Source organism: Hirundo rustica, chromosome 1 (assembly GCF_015227805.2).
Source record: "Hirundo rustica isolate bHirRus1 chromosome 1, bHirRus1.pri.v3, whole genome shotgun sequence".
In the NCBI taxonomy this organism is placed as follows: domain Eukaryota; kingdom Metazoa; phylum Chordata; class Aves; order Passeriformes; family Hirundinidae; genus Hirundo; species Hirundo rustica.
Window position 1 is genome coordinate 96,744,481 of NC_053450.1, and position 17,769 is coordinate 96,762,249.

A 17,769-nucleotide genomic window follows, 5' to 3' on the forward strand; every position below is an offset into this window, starting at 1 on the left:
TTATGTCTAAATCCTGGCTTTTTACAACTGACATATAAACCAATTAAATACAGTTACTGCAAAATATTTACATGGTGACCATAAACTTTTAATTTTTAGCTTTCTAACATCTAACACATCATCTAACAAATTTGGAACCTAGTAGTTTTTAACTTTTATTACATAATACCTAAAGTCTTAATCACCAGAAATACTTCATGATTCACTATGGCAAAAGAGGAAGCTATCTGGTTTTGGAGCTGTGGTAGTTTGTTTTTAAATGGACAGCACTTACTGAAAACCTACAGCTACACCTATTGTAATGGTTACCGGAACAAGTGAGGGCTGTACACTGTGCAACCATAAAATACAAATACAGCATCAGACATTTTTGTGATTATTTTCACTAATAATCTGAAAAACTAAGTTTCCTGGGATAGAATGATCCACAAAAGTCACCATTTAAAAACTCTTATTTGTTAATAAGGGCATCTTAAAAATATCCACATTCACCCGACACTTTCTACAACTGCCCATCAAATATATTATTAATGTTAAGTTATTTTCAGTGTTCTGCTTCCATGAACAAGTAGTACCAATTCTGGGGGGGAGGGGAAAAGGAAAGGAAAAGAAGAAAAGTTTTAAGTATGTCTGGCTGCCTTTTATAGTCTTTGTACACACAACAACAAAAAACCAAATTCCAAAACTTCCCATTCCATTCCATGGAATACTGCAGGCAGACTTTCCTGAGTGATGAAAATAATTGTACAATTGATTATATAGCTTGACTTAGTATCTTTTGTGAGGAAAAATTATCCAAATTTCCTGCTCTTTCATCATTTAAGGTTTGGTTCCCAATCTGAAAATTATGTTTGTGACAAATGAAACTACAAGAAGTGCCTTGCTTCTTAAGTTTTACTTAGTGTGAAAATAACTCTTACCATATGGTAAAAAAACCCCTTAATTATTTTGGACTCATGAGATATCTTTAACTTGTTTTAGCTTTGCTTGGACAACAGTCTGACAGTAGTTTAAAAGGGCTTTAAGTGATTTACAGTCACTAAACAATGTCCAGTTTATTAACATAAATATTAACATATTTAACTGCTCATTAGCAGAAAATCTCTTGCTTGCTGATTCAGAGACACCAACTTCAGACAGGTCACAGCTCAGCACAGACTCCATTTTATATTTAAGATCTTTCCTAAGTTTTCCCCCACCTTAGTAGAAGCTTTTCTTTCTGTTTTCTTTTTCCAAGATTATAACGCTAGTTTGCATGACAAAAATGCACATTTAAAGCTGTCAAGCAAAAGGTAAATCTGAAAATAAATCAATATAATCTTCTAAGAAGCATCACCTGTCACATCTCCTTGAACTGCTTTGACTGTCAGATTAGGTAGAACCTAATTAATCCTTGTTACCCATGCCAGTTTGAACTCTAAACAGGGAGCTGCCTGGTGAGGAAGACTTGTGTTCAGTACACCTTCATCATTATCAGGTATTTGCTTACATGTTTGTTTTTATGTTAGCGCCATTGATAACTATATTAAACTTATAATTCTTATTTAATGTTGAGACTGTGTAAAACTTATTAGGGGATGTTTAGTGGAAGAGCCAAAGAACAGGAAAAGGAGGAATTAAGATGATTCAAACAGGAGGATGCGTGGAAAAGCAAAGGGAAGAGGGGAAAAAGAGAACGGTTCAGTGTAGACAGATAGCTGGACAGTCTGCCTTTCTCACTTAATCACCACAACCTATCCTGTATTTTTATCCAATCCTATTTTCATACTTTTAAGATGTGTGCTTCCTACTCTGAACACATGCATGAGCACTAACAAACATTAAGCTGGATGAAATCAATAAGTAGGGAAAAGGTCTTTGTGCCAGCCACTGGAGTGGAAACACAAACCTTGTGAGTTCATGAGTCCAGATGCCACAAGCCACTGGAAGGAAGGAAAAAACCCCAAACAAATCCAAAACAACTCCCCACCAACCATTTGGAGCTAGTAAAGAAACCACTCCACACTAAAAAGAAATGGTGTACTGAGAACACCCTTCACACAGGACTGTGATTGACTGAGACTGGCACATTTCAGTACTCATTTCAACAATGGAACCCTCCAGCATATATAACACTTAACCCAGTATTAAATAAAGGGATGCAATCATCAGTTTTTGTATTTTCTGATAAACCCTGAATTCAGATCCTCTGAGTCTTCTCATGTAGCTCAAAATTCATTAGGTAAGGAGCAGGTTCTGGATGCGTCACTGCTCTGTTACTTACTTTTCCTTTGTCCTCCAACAATGCATGACTTCTGGAGGTCAACACAACGCATTTCCATACAGTTCTCCAGCAATCCACTGTGTCCACAGGTACAAATCTTGTAACACCCAACATCACCAGCTGAGGATGGAACCTGAATAAGTGTACCTCGTCGGACAATAAAATCAGAGGCTTCTCCCAGTTTGCAGCCTGCATACAAGAAAAAAAATAAGCTCATAAGTAGTAAACATGTGGGCAACTGCCACTACTGAAATTAATTATTACACTGATTTGCAAAAAACATAAGGTGATCTTGAGCAGCCTTACTCTTGCCCTTAAATTCACCCATTTCACAGAGGCAACAAGCAGCAAAAATAGAAGATAATTGCTTGAGACAAAGTTCTGAAGGACCTGTAAAGATGTTACTTTTGAGAAATAGACTTGAAATTACAATAATTCTCAAGTATTTTAATTTTCCAGCTCTTCAGTAGTATGAAACATGTTATATGACAAATAATACACATGCTTCACTCTCTCCAATACAGAATTGGAATTAAAGGGTCTCACAAGCAAAGCCCAGCCATTTCCCCTCCCTCACATATTTTATTGTGCCTTTCTTCTCTACTTGTACCTTTTAAGTGAACACTGAAGGATTCTTACAAGTAGATGTGAAGAGGGGAGAACTGGAGAAAAAGCAGAAAATTGGATTTAAAAAAGAGGAGAGAGAGGGGAGGGAAGGGAGGGAGGGGAGGAGAGAGGAGAGGGAGAAAAGAAGGTTTTAAGACTTGCAAGGAAAAACAATAAAATAAATAGCAGATTGAAATAACCCTACAAGGGGTGAACTGCAACAAACCTCCTGAAACTTTCAGCCAATAAAAAGACTGAATTGAAACAAGAAAGTCACTTTCCAACCTTCAGAGGAAGCAAATTTTCTCTTCGAAAGCTCTATGTGAGCTTGTTTTCAGATGACTTTGAAAGACTATTGCAGCAAGTGAAGACAATACAACCTCTATAGTAATAAGGCTCAGCTTTCCAGGAAAGCAAAAATATTTGTAAGGGTCATAGAAGCATAACCAAAACAATGTCCCTAGGCTCACACAAAGAATGAGCTGAAGTCTATCCTTTTTTAAAAAAAGCTTTTAACAGAGCACAAGTAGAGCAGAAGTATGAGCGAAGCAAAATCCAGCTTTCCTCTTTTTGATTAGGAGCCACTGGGGAAACTGCTGATCAACCACTGAACTGCTGGAAGAAAAGAGGGTCAGGGAACTAATGTGAGACAGCTACAGCAATGTTCTCTATCACCTCCTCTAGAAAGGAGGCTGCTGCATGCAATTCAGTGTAAAAATCAGTGTTGCTTTCACTTGCTCAGTCACACACGTTCAAGTGGTCACCAAATTCACACTTTCTGCTCTGCTTCAAGAACCACAGCAGACCTATCATGTCACTGAATGGCAGCTTCTGTTTTAAAGGAAAGGGGAAAATTGTTGCAAGCACTACCAGTGCCTAGGGCAGAACAATGACGGGGTTGTAGAAACTGGACATTGCACAATCTCACAGCTCCTTTTGTAGGTTTGATCCTTGTTACTGACACCACCCTGCCATTTCAGTTAGGTACCTGAAACTTATTCTGCATGAGGCTCTCTGCCCAGTCAGCTCTCATTTACACATGGTGCAGAGATTAGACAACACAAGTGTCCTAAAAAAGCAGTTCCCAAATGACCACAAGTGTCTTTCTGGTGAGGTGCAACCACATTAAAAGTGTCACTGAAAGGAGCAGAAACAGAAACTCTGTAAGCTGCACATCCACGTGTCTTTGGAGGGAGGGGCTGGGTGTTGGGTCAGTGGGAGGGGAGGTGTGGCACTGTGCATCTCTTGGTTCCTCTGGATTGTATTCCTCTCTTTTTGTTATCTCACTTTTCATCAGCAGCACCATCACTATTATTATTATTATTATTATTATTATTACTATTATTATTAGCAACTTTATTTCACTGACTAAACTGTTCCTCCCTAGGCTGGAGGGGAAAGTGAGCGAGTGGCTGTGTGGTACTTGGGGGCCAGCTGGGTTAAATCATGGCACAGCAATTCACTTTAAAACCTTCCACAACATTTCAATGACATGTTTACCAGCAAAATTCAGTAAAGAGAAGCTTAAAAAGCCTTACCTGGCACACACAAGTATGGAAGACACAGCTCTCCAGATTGACATCCTTTTCTATTTACTTCACATAGCTGATTAGCTGCACATGGGTTTGGATTACATGGATGTGTAACATCTTCTACAATGTTGCCTAAAGAACTTGGGCCTGAAAACAGAATATACATCATCTACACTGATTTAAATGAGGTTTATTTTTCTTCAGCAAAGCATGGCATATCTTATGTCCAGTAAAATAATATTGTTGACAATTCTATGATTTTTTTTTACTTTAATTATAGATGTAGAAGCTTGATATGACCAGGTAGTTAACTTATTACAATAGTTTAATCCTCAGTCCTGCAAATAATGACCCGGATGATCCTTCACATGAAAAAATATATTTCATTTATGTTGTCTGCCCAATAATTTTCTTGTCACATGTGCCCAACACAAGAAGGAATAGAAGCAATGAAGTATGGCAACTTTAAAATTCCAATTTTCTCTAATATACTAAATAAAATGTCTCAAATTCAATATAATTTTCTTTAAAATAAATAATTAAGATTATTAAAAGTAATGACGAGCATTCAAAATATCCTGGATTCTAATTTTGCTGCATAGGTATGTTAGTACTTACTCAGGTAAGTATCCAAGGGTATACAGTTCTCCAAGTCGTCTGTTGGAGATAAGAGTTCACAAATACTCTCAGCTGAGTGGCCTTCAGGGAACCTATTATGATCTCCACACTTCTTCAGTATTTCCACACAATCTGATCTACAGATAAATAAAGAGACAGAACTTCATGGAGACTACTTGAAGAAAAAAAGGCTTATATGAAAAAGATTTCTTTCTATGTTATTCCTTTCCCTGAATCCACAACTTTCCCATTATGCCTCACAGCAGAGTGTTTATATATATATATATATGCTACATTTCACGTAGGAGGGAGGAAAAAATTTGTGACACAAAGATAGGAACCACTGCTTGTACTACTCCTCTTTGACTTTGGGCTTGGTGATCTTAATTTTCTATGGCATCATATGCATGTGTCTTCTAAGACCAAGCATTTCCTTCATTTACTAATGTCTAATATAGGTTAAACTCTACCTCACTACCTGCACTATTAACGGCTATTTTTTCTACTCAATCACCTACTTTCAAAACTTACTTAAAAAAAAACCCAACTTTTTTTTCAGACCTTTCTGAGAGCTGAAAGTCATCAGTAGATCCAAAAACCAAAAAAGAGGAAAGGTTTAGGATACCACAGAGAGCCAAAAAAACCCTTCAATAAATCTTTTTTCTTTCACTTTACAATGTAAGCATATACACCCATCTCATTAACAAGCAAATATCTTAATTTACAGTAATTCAAGCAATGGTAACCATGCACTTTCATATTCCTTCCATGCTTGCCTTGCCATGTCTTCCTAACACAGTATACACAGTCCTACAGCTTTTTTAGATTTCATTAAAATCCTTAGTAAAACCTCTAAAATGGTTTTTGTTTTCCCCATAGTACTTACTTGCAGATAATACTTCCTCTAGATTTGCTGTGACAAGGTTTAATCTGCAGGGAGCAGGCAATTGCCTTCCACATTTCTGGTTGGCATTTTTTAATATCAAGCACAGGAATATTTATGAATGGCATCTTAATACTCCCTTTTTCCCACAGCTTCATGTCATTCATGGCTCCCTGGTCTGACTGAGTATTACAGCTTCTAAAAAGTTCTGTTGGTCTTAAAAGGAGAAGGTAAGATATAGCACATATAAAAGAAAAAGAAAGTACCATGCATTTTCCCTTTTCATCGTAAGGGCTCTACATCCTTCATATGGGCTTGCTTTTTATGGTATACAAGCAAATAATCTCTCCCACAGTTAAGTAAGAACAGTATCAATTTCAAATCTGTCTTTAAGGAAGACAAGGTCTTTAAGACTCAAGGCTGAAACTTCCTTCACACCTCTATCTCTTAGATCAAATACCACTTTAATACTTCTAATCTGAAGTTGACTTAAAAGCCCAAATATCTATGTAAATGTTTCTTGGTGAATCACTAATGCAAGTTGATTTATCATTTATATTTATTCAGGCCTGGGATTCTCCTACTCATATAACACTCATGCCACTACATACTATTAAAAAAAAAAAAAAAAAAAAAAAAAAAAAAAAAAAAGGCAGCAGCCCAGTGATCTCTAATAGCTAAGAAAATTTAGGGTTTTTTTTTAAATCTAACTGTAACCTTGTAATTACTTTCAGACACCACTTTTAATTAATTTTGTCCTTTAGAGTACAAACCCACAGAAACATCTCTACAAAAAAGGAATTTTGAAAATGAGTACATTTGTAAATTTAACAAATACTTTAACCTTATTTATAATATACAACATTCCAGTAACTTACTTGTCTATGCAGTGGAATATGCAGAGGTAATACACTGTGACATTTTACAAGTTCATGGGTTAACCTTTATTCTTGTAAGTTTTGTTACTTCTGTTGCTAAATACGTTTCCAAAAGTTCATTCTAAAGAAAAACTACTTCTTTTCAAATTAACTAAAACCGTATTTGCAGAAAGAAAGCTACATACAATCTCAAAACAAGTCTTAAAAATATTTCATTTTATTTTTGAAATCAAAGCATAGGAATTCCTTTATAAAATATTCAGTGTCTCTCTCCTACCTGTTATTAAAATTAGTGCAGTAAGTAAGATTTCTACAGCCCAGCTGACAAGGTTCTCGTACATCTGCTAAACAGGTCAACATGGAAACTTCAACTGCATTATACTCACAAAAGCGATCAAATTCTTGCCAGCTTTGTGAATTGCCCCAGCTCGTGCTATAAAGTTTAGTGCAGAGCTCTCTAAAAACAAAAAAGAAATAGAGATGAAGAAAATAAAATTAAAAGAATAACAGCCATTCAGATACAACTCATCACTTCTTTGCTGCTCACAACAGTCTGTGCTCACCACAGAGGATAGAGCCCACAAAGTCTGCAAGGGTACCCAATAGTAGTGCTCAAAGCAAACAACCCATTTTGCTTGAGAATGTCAGCACATTTTTAAGTAAGACTGAAAGACTTCAGGATATAAAACTGCAATATCCAATAAAAATGTAACAGCTGGAAAAATGAAGGTACAACTTTGAGATGAAAACTATCACAGCTAATTTACTGGCAATAAATCTAAATTGACATCCCAATGAACAACTTCTAATCCCATCCTTCAAATCACACTTTCTCCTCCTACAGAAATGACTGTCAAGCAAAATACATTCCTTCTTCCTTCCTCCCTGATGTTTGAAACAGCGATACTGTTTGCTGCTTTTGCTTGAGATGTTTCCTGGTGTGAGTAATACCCAGTTCATTTTGTTCATGGCAATGTCCTACAAACTACAACTGTTCAAATCCCAAGGTATGGAACTTCACTGTACTTCTCCTGCCTGTTGAAAAGTTGATAGAAGGATCCATTTTAGAACTGATTGTCAAAGCAAGGAACTAAAAGATACTTTACTTATTATCCTATGCTACAACATTTTAAGAAATAATGTAACTCCAGGGCTCTACTACTAAACTCATTAGAGATCCTGCTGTATTCATGAGATATCCTTACTGGAAACTTTGATATAAAAGGAAGTAACAGCTTAAAAATGTTTGCCATGTATTCAGACATATTGATGCATTTAAAATGCAATCATCATCTATTTTTAAACTGGACAGAAAACCACACTAGACTAAAAATGCCTCAATAATTTGCAAGCATGCAACCTTTTGCTGAAAAACTTTGTTTTTCTAAATGTCAGAAAGTTAGTTCCCTTATTTAATTACTACATAAGTTATTTTTCACTGAAAAAAACCAGATCATCTAGAAAGGAATACTGCCAAGGTTTTAACATGAAGCAACCAGGCACTTGAGAGTTGGTGGAGTTCATTGTCCTTTTGTCCCTCTTTAGCATCTCGTTAAGACCTCTTAACCAGAGGCAATAGCAATATTGGCTATTATAACCACAAGTATGGTACAAGTTTCATTAACTTGCTGTGTCTGCTACAATAAGCCAGTGTTAAATGTGAGAAAAGGTTGATTCCTCTTATAAAACAGTATGTTTTGAGATACAAAGTATTGGACAGAATAGATTACCCAACAGATTACTATCTGGTTACCTGAATCTGTATTTTTTCTAATTCCAGAACTTCCTATTTGATGTACACAGCAAGATACAGGCAAAGGCCAGAAACAAGACAAATTCCTAAGAACTTTCACAATTGGAAACAAGGTTAGAGAGGTACTGACCTACATGTGGAAGAATTTGCTTTAGAACAGCAATGGAGCTTAGCTCCATCAAGGCCAGTTGAAGGTGGGGGGTGCACAGTGACTCCTGGGTGAACAGATCTTGAACTCTCAAGAAAACATTGCCAAAGTGGGTCCTGAGGGAGAGGCATGGTTTTACAACCTTCTATAAGTCCATCAACAATTTCAAGCTCTGTTTTCATTGACATTAGAATTCTTTTACAAGCAGTCTGACACGCATAGTCTTCTGCTCTATCACAGCAATACAAACCTGTTAACAAAATAGTTAAGGGTCAAGCACAAACAACATTAAAGATGTACAACATAACAGCCCTGAGAAATAAAAGTACTGTAAGGTGCTGTCTCCTCCCCCAAACAATCTCAAATAACATTGCTTCTCCTAAATAGATACAGAATCAACTCTGGAAAAAAACTACAAATCCAATATGTAAAAATAAAAAGTAAATAAAAATTAATAATGCACCTAAACCCAAAAGTTATTATCATATAAACCCATATAATGATTGCACCTAAACCCAAAAGTTATTATCAAATTCATATAATGAGAGTAATCCAATTTATACAATAGACTTCTACAATAACACATTTTATATAAAATGTACATGAAGTACATTTTCAGTATCTTCGATAATTTTCATTAAAGAAGGATTTATTTGTACTTACTGTCTGTAGGGTTTCTCATTGGATATGACTGTGTGTAGTTATTCACACAGTGTATAAGCTGAGGGCTGATAGATGCACAGTAATTTTCAACTGCTTTAATTTGTGACGGACCGGGAGAGGAGTCTGTCCGAAAAATTGCTTGGCAATATTCCCGGCAGTTCGTGTGGTGACCTGCATAACTGCAACAGACTGACCCCACTGGGGAAGCAAACAAACAAACAACATCTATGGGTTCCTACATAGAGAAATGAAGAGACGAGCATGTCTGTATAACACAAAAGGATGCTCAAGGAACCGGAAATCTGCCTCCCCCTCCAAATTTTCTATGCTCTATTGAAATATCGCTGTCTACAGAATGACTGGAAATATCTGTAACTAGCCAAACTACATTTGTTTGTCTGGCAGGAGAAAAAATTCAGTACTAAAGCTGCCTTGAACCCAAGTTCAAAATATGAACAAGCCAGCTGAATTTCATTTTCAGCTGTTTTGTTCTTAATTTATGTAACCAGACATGTCCAATAATTGAATTATCAGAGAAATACTACTAAAACCCAAACAAATATGAGAGTAGTATCATTCAAAAACCCCAGACAGATGGTATTGGCGATTCCCCCATTTTTACTATGTTGTTAAATACATATGGTAGTTCTTGAAAACAACTTCTACTAGAATTAATTCTAAGACATTGATTTCATTTTATATAAACATATCAGGCAACAAAACATTTGCACGGTTCTTCAAAATTTCAACTATGCATTTGATTTTGCTTAGCACACATCAAAGGAACAAGTAGAAGGAAAAGATGACAGAAAAGACAAATACGGATACACAAATTAAAAACTGACATTAATTACACAAATAACCAAATCCCTTTATTATTTGAGTAAGACAGTTTACTCATGTGGCTTATGCTTATATGGGTCTGAAATCCATGTGTTTGTGTATATGTTCACTCACAGAATCTCTTTAGTTTAGAGAAAAAAATGAATGATATAAATGAAAAGCAAAATAAAGTATTTGTTATATACTTACTTTCATTTCTGTTAATACAACTAAAGAGAGCATTCTGAAATCAAAACAAAAGCAGAGTTACAAGTCAGAACACTTCAAATAAATATTTAAGTATCCAGTCATTCGTTATAATGAGCTAATAAACTTTTAGTATTACTTGCTTCAATTAGATTACATTAAAACAAAAACACTATAGAAACAGTGAAACCAAGAATTTAAGAGATCAAGGATCACTAAAGTTCTGTGTGTACTCATAATAAAATAGATAAATATTCAAGCAAACAAGTAAATTGAAAGATTTTCCTGGGCTAACTTAGAAACAGGGTAAACTGCTATAATAGGGTGTCCCAAAATGTTGGGATTTTTTTTAAGGACAATGATTTTAAAAATTCTATTTAGAGAAAAAGAATTCTGCACAGATGTCTACACGCAAATAGTAAATCTCAACAAAATAACTCCATGACAATGTACCTTAAAAGCTAAAGCATGCAACCATCTCCCTCAAACTGCAGCTGAAAGGCACAGCTGGGGGATGTACATCTTAAATGTCAGAAGGGAAACACACACATCCTGCTGCTTTGTTTCAGAGGTCTCTAATCTGCAGACCAGTCATGGAATGGTTTGGGTTGGAAGGGACCTTAAGCTCATCTAGTCCCCAACTCCCTGCCATGGGAAGGACACCTTCCAGTAGACCAAGTTGCTCAGGGCCCCACCCAACCTGGCTTTGAGCACTTCCAGGGATGAGGCAGCCACAGCTTCCCTGGGCAACCTGTTCCAGTGCCTCACCACCCTCATCATAAAAAAAACTTTCTTCTTTGTATCTAATTTGAAACTACCCTCTTTCAGTTTACAATCATTAAGCCTTGCTCCATCATAACAAGCCCTGCCAAAAAGTTTATTCCCAGCTTTCTTGTAGACCCCCTTTGGGCATCAGAAGGTGCTGTAAGGTCTCCCAGGATCCTTTTCTTCTCCAGACTGAACAACCCCAGCTCTCATAGGAGACTGTCTTAGTAGGAGACATGTTCCATCTCTCTTTGTGCCTCTTCTCTGGACTCATTCCAGCAGGTCCATATCTTTCCTGAGCTGAAGACTCCACACCTGTATGTAGCACTCCACACCAGAGCAGAGGGGCAGAATTCCCTCCCTCATGACTACTGAACTCTTGCCAAAAAACCCATAGTCTTCCCAACACTGAATAAGCACATTTCCCATTAAAAAAAATTAGATACTGCTATAAGCTGTCTGGAACTATATGAAAAGGTGAAGTCATGAGGTTGAAATTCCAAAATGCAGTTGCCAGTTATCAAAGACAAAAATCATATGATCATGAGAAAAGAGAATTTGAACCTCCTCCATATCTAACCTCTACAACTGTCAGAACACCAGATTATAGAACATGGTCAAATAAATCAATATGGTGACAAAACACAATCCCAATCTTCAAATAACTCCTGATCTCCATTTCCCTTATCCCTATAATTAGACAAATTTGTATTTCACACAGAAGAGAATATCTAGAGAAGAAAACAGAAACACCATCAGACTGTTCCCAAATCATGTGGGATAGTCTTGCTTCAATACTGGAAAGCAGCAGATGTGCTACTGTCTCTAAGACAAGGAAGAGAGCTCAAAATGCAGCTCTAGTTCAAACTCAGTAGTTCACCAGATTCTTCATCTATCTTAGTTACTAGTTATTTACTGGATACCAGAGAAGTGGGTAACCCAAATAATCTTGGGGCTATTTTTGTGCAGATCTGTACTGCTGCAAACAGATGAAACTACAAATGTGTCAGGAATTAACTTGATTTTATTTTTCCTTTTGTCTTAAATACTGTTTTGTGAGCAGGAATTTGGTTTTCATTCATATTTTCTACTTGCTTTCTTCTGAACGCAAGATTTTAAACAGGACAGTCCTGATACTGTAATGAGCACCATCAAATTCCTTCTGTTAACATTCAGAAATTAATTTCAACCTTGGATAAGCCATGGCAGATGTGGCAACAAAAGACCCTAAGAGAATAAACACAAATCTAACTTGAAAATGTAAGTTATTTTTCCACAAACAGCAACTATTTATAATTCTAGTGATCACAAATAAAGGCACAGATCTCTTGGGACACCTCACACAAAACCTGAAAAATCTGCCTTACGTAAAACAAAGCCCCAAATCTCATAAAGTAGCAATTCACACATTTTATTTTCATGCCAAAAATACCCTCTACAATATTTCAGATATTTTCACCCAAATCCATAGGTACTGCATTATTTCTCTCAGATTAAGATGAATTTGCAGTGACATTCCTCATCCCAGAAGCACGTTTTCACGTGATTAACTTTAGATTCTCCCTTCTTTCCTACACACAAACCAAATCCTGTTACACATCCATTTGTATAATACAGATGAGGGACAAGAGAATTAATGAAGAAAGAACACAGAGATGGGGTCACCATCCCACACCTGTAAAGAATAGATTTATACTGCTGCCTAAAGGCTCATGACATTTTTGTAACACCATATATCCTTCACTGTGGATGCCAGGCACAGGTTACCAGAAAGGCCCTGTTTCCATGTGACCACTCAGTTTCTTTGGGACCTGCCACACACAACACTCTGCCCCTTCCTCAGAAGCTGCTGAAATTTGACTTCTCCAGAGCCACCCTGCATGGACTACTGGAAGGTAGCACACAAACCAACCAGGTAGAATGAACACTGTAACTTTATTAATTAATTCACTGGGACAGCAGAGGCTGCTGGAGAGTCTGAAGTCTGTCTGCCATGGTTATACCCAAGTATTTGACCTTACTGTTAGCACAAACAATACTTAGAATCATACTCTAATGCTGTAATAAACTCAGATAAAAATTGTCACATTATTTAGAAGTTGAATGATACAAAAAAGTGATTGTAAAGCAGTTCATGGATAATAGTGTCACTTGGCCTGCTCAGAGGACACAAAAGGAGAATGTTGAGAGGATTATGGTATCTACTAATATTCCTCCTCTAAAGAAGGGCTCAAATTGAGACAAAGTTATCTTCTTACAGCAATTTCACAAACCAATTTTATACAGGCAGGAACCTAACCTAATAATAAATCTTCCTTCTGTATTTTGAAACTACAGTTCCACAGACTGCTGAATCACTGTAATAATCCTTACATTTCTGTTAAGAGGAGATGGTCTGGCTTCTCTTTTCCATGTTGTCCCTGCTCCCAGCTATATAGTCTTGTGTATGCCCTTACACCATCACCTTGTCATGACCTGATCTTTCTCACTAACCCTGATGAAAACTAATTTTTCTCATCCCCTAGGATTTAAGTCAGTGATATCAACAGGCATAATATTATGTTAGAACAGAATAGAACAAGCATTTTTTTAGATACCATCTTTTAGAAGGACCTGCCAGATGCCAGAGAGAGTGTAAGGCAAGGAGGAGGAGGAAATGTGTGTGGAAAAATGGCAATTGCAGGAAGGCACAGGAAGAACTTTAGCTGCACTGAGCTGCTACAGCAACTCACCATATTTCACAAAACTGTAAGGATCTGTAGCCGCCACAGAATACAGCACTAGTGAGGGTGCTGACTTTGTTTTTTGGGTAGATCTCATTCAGTTGATGTGTATGTATATACCCCTCACACACGAGAGCAGTATAGCTACAGAGATATGAGATAATCTTAAAAAAAATATTACAAATTAGTGCCTAATCACCTCTTCGTAAATAAAGCTGTTAACAGCATTAGACAGTCTGATTTGAATTACTAATGGCAACTTCTTTTCAGAACACAAGGTTCATGTCCATCTCTACCAAATTAACTCCCATATTTAAGAAGTCACCAGCTTTTCTATCCACTCAAGGCTCCTTCTGAATCTTTGAGTGAACTGGCAGTGAAGGAAGACACAGAAAACAAAGCAAAAGGCAAAAGACAGATATAGGTAAGGAAAACCAAAACCAAACCAGCCAACCAACACAAACCAAAAGAGGAGAAAAGTATGAAAAGTATTCTTCTTTAAAGGAATGATCAAGTCATCAAGATTTGGGAGAATGATGGTACAAAGGCAATACTGTGTACACCCACTGTCTGATACTCCATTTTTAACTAGTGTGGAATACTAACTTAAGTGAACAAAGATGGGAATATCAAGAGTTCTGAAACACAAACACAATGATTTGTTTTACTTGTGCACAAGCCTCATCTTTCAAACTTCTCATTTTTTTAAAGCCTGGTGTTTCCAAGCCTGGTGATTAAAGCCAGTGAGACTACAAGCAGGAGGAGTGGAAAGTAGCAGGTGGACACTGGCAACACAACCAAGTACAACTTAAAACAAAGACTCTCAAAGATTTCTTTTTGGTGTTATGGAAATTGAAAAGTCTATTGAGGTTTATGGAGCAGAGAACATTTTTCAATCTTCCTCACCAGAACTCCTGTGAAGGAAGATTTTAGCCAGTACTGCAGGACCTAACTGGTTTCGCTCTTTTTGGAGCTCATCAGCTGCAGGTAACGGCTCAAAACCCAAAAACGCATGCACCCCGACACAAACAGAGCAGAACATTTTGCTCAAGGAAGAAGTCCTCTGCATTTTGAGGCATGCTTTCATATTATAAGCACATTTTTTCTAAATGGCTGCCTCTTGTGTCTTGAATGAAAGGCAACAGTGAAGCTCTTGTTTCACACCAGAAATTAAGAATGTTTTGCAAAAAACCCATAAAAATTATTTTCCTCCCTAAAAATTACCATGGTATCTATAGTCTACTAACTTTGTCAGAAAAATAAGTTCAGTACAATTGTCTTGGGCAGCCCAATCATGACAAGTATTTGAATCTAGATCCTATCCAATTAAGGCCATCTTAATTTACATCTTAATTTACCTACAGTTAAGTAATTTACCTACAGTTAACAAATACAACAGTAAAATGCTTAACTTGGTGCAGTTCAGCACCAAGAGAAAACCTTCTTGATTTCTCCTTGACTTAATTTAATCTTTGAATTTACTGAGAGAAGATAGAAGTCAGAAGGTAACATACTAGTGGAATCAGCTGAAGTGTCAAATGATGGTGCACATCTGTTAAAAACTTGCAGTAATAAACAAGTAAGGTCAAGATTTTCCTCTATTATGTAAACCAGTAAAGAACTGAGAACACTTGCAGAGTGAGGTAGTACAAAATTACTGGAACTCAAATTTTGGCAAGCTCATTTTGAGTGTTCTATCAACCTTCTTTGAACAGTAGAGAATAGAGACAAAAAGCACCAGCAGATGACAATAACATTATCTACAATGTGTAGTGTATGGCCAGAATCCATCCTGAATCATTAAGCAGTACTTCCAGAGGCCACACACAGTCCTGTGCCTTAGGAGTTTATTAAAACTGTTTAAGAACCTTTAGCTAAACAATGTCCTAAACAGTTCCTTGAGTTATTATCTATTGTCTTGGAGTAATCCACACAAACAATTACATAAGAGCTAAAAACTGATGACTGCATTTTTCAGCAGGGGTAATTAATAGACAGCATTCACTAAACTCTCAGCAAAAGCAGGATCATATAACCCTAGAAGAAAAAAAACCCCAAACCTGAATACCACTGCAGAGTGAACACTTTTCTGAATCCCCATTAAAGCACTTGAAGCTGCAGGCACTGCATTTTAAGTTTCTGTGTTTAAAAACTGTAAAATACCACAGTGAGATTAGGCTAAAGAGTGCTCAAATCTGTGATAGCAAAACTACCTTTAAACAGTCCATGCACAGCAAAGATGCTCACTACTGTGCATCCAAAGCAGTAGTAAGAGCAGATGCTAAATAAGTGATGACATTTCCAGTTGTAACTGCTTGCAAGATGTTACTAGTGCTCAGCTGCAGTAAAGCTCTCACAGTGCCAATTAAATAGAGAAGTTTGAACGTCCTGAAGTAAAAACTGGAGTTCTTAATATTCAGAGAGGTGAACTCACAATATGCAGTGCACAGAAATCGAGAGCTGCAACCTAATGGAAACTTTACTACTACCCTTTCCATGCACAGAAGAAAGAAAAGGGATCTTAAACACAGTAATAAAGCCTTTACAGCTTATTTTAAGATTAATCAAGTATCTTAAGTTGCTCCTCCAAGCATGTATTCCATGTGGTCTTTTAAAAAATTAACCCCTACTTTATAAAATGTTTTAAATATATGAAAATAAGAAAATCCTACATATAATCCATACCGTCTCCGCTTCTTTTTTTTTTTCGTGCTTTGACTATTACCTACCTTCTTTCTAGAGGAAGATGAACAGGATAGCAGAAAGCTGGAAGAAGTAGTGAAAGATAAAAGAACTGAGTTGCACAGAACTAGAGGAAAAATGAAGACGACAAAATGAGTATCTGAGAAGCAGAAGATGGAAAAAAGGACTATCAGAATAAAAAAGGAAAAAAAAAAACCCTTTTGGTAACACTCAAAAATACTGAGCAAGTTGTCTTAAATTTATTAATCTCTATATGCAGTGCTACTTGAAAATAAAAATTGTTTAATAGGACACACCATCTTCAAGCACTGATAAAAAATGAGTATCTTATTCCAACACAATACTTTTCTAAAATGTGTAAAATCTCCAAATTAAAATACACATAAATATTTACAGTAAAAGTAATGCAGAAACATATGATCAGCAGAAAAAGCATCTTCTATTAATCTTGTGAAAATCTGGCTCATCAATGCTGAAGTGATTCTGTTACTGCACAACCTAAGACTCCACTTAGTGACTTCAAACTTTGTGACATCTCTTGCATGGAGTTTGGCTTTTTTCCCTGCTCTGAACCCTATGCCTCAGCCCTCAAGATGTATTTCCTTCTTCACACTCACTAATGTAGTAGAGGCTGAAGGGTAACTCACAAAGTTGCTTTCCTGATCTCAAAATATTACCAAAGTGTACTATGCACAGTTCAGACTATTCTAAGCAGCTTGTGAAAATTCTCTAGGAAATCCTCATGTGAGTAAGCTAAGTAAGTTAAGAAGGCTGGTAAGCTCTGAGAGTGTTTACAAAAAAAAGGAATTATATTTTACATCCTTAATTCATCTAGTTTTTATTTTTATGTCATGTAGTTAATTATTAAATACCTCAGCAATAGAATTGAGAGCTGATTACCAAGCACTATGATCTATACTGCAAACTGATTTTCTAATTGGATCCTCATTTTTTGCAAAGTATGAATTCTTAAATGCAAAACCAAACACGGTATGTATGACATTGCATTTATGTGATCACATGCAATTTCTGATCTCATGTTACCTCTTTCACTTTGAAGGAGCCATTCCATCTCCAGGTCAGTGTTTCCCCAGCCAAATGCAAAGTACCGTACAGGACACAAAAGCTACTCACAAACTACAGAGGGAGCAGGACTCATACACCAAAGCAGCAAGAACATTTTTTTTTTTATTTAATGAGAAATA

The 17,769-nt window shown here is 36.6% G+C and overlaps 1 protein-coding gene across 4 annotated transcripts in view; it reads right to left on the reverse strand.

The window, feature by feature from the left end:
• Positions 1–17,769, reverse strand: part of RECK (reversion inducing cysteine rich protein with kazal motifs) — a 50,475-nt gene that overhangs the window by 10,374 nt on the left and 22,332 nt on the right. For 3 of the 4 annotated variants that reach the window (XM_040073162.1, XM_040073154.1, XM_040073179.2), the window contains 8 exons: positions 10,377–10,410; positions 9,345–9,542; positions 8,664–8,931; positions 7,058–7,237; positions 5,906–6,118; positions 5,020–5,156; positions 4,408–4,548; positions 2,264–2,452 (listed from right to left, as the gene is read on the reverse strand). In XM_040073162.1, the coding sequence (XP_039929096.1) occupies positions 2,264–2,452; positions 4,408–4,548; positions 5,020–5,156; positions 5,906–6,118; positions 7,058–7,237; positions 8,664–8,931; positions 9,345–9,542; positions 10,377–10,410 (1,360 nt within the window). Of the gene's footprint in view, positions 1–2,263; positions 2,453–4,407; positions 4,549–5,019; positions 5,157–5,905; positions 6,119–7,057; positions 7,238–8,663; positions 8,932–9,344; positions 9,543–10,376; positions 10,411–16,590; positions 16,692–17,769 lie in introns of those variants that run through there. The other variant, XM_040073171.1, reaches the window with a different exon arrangement.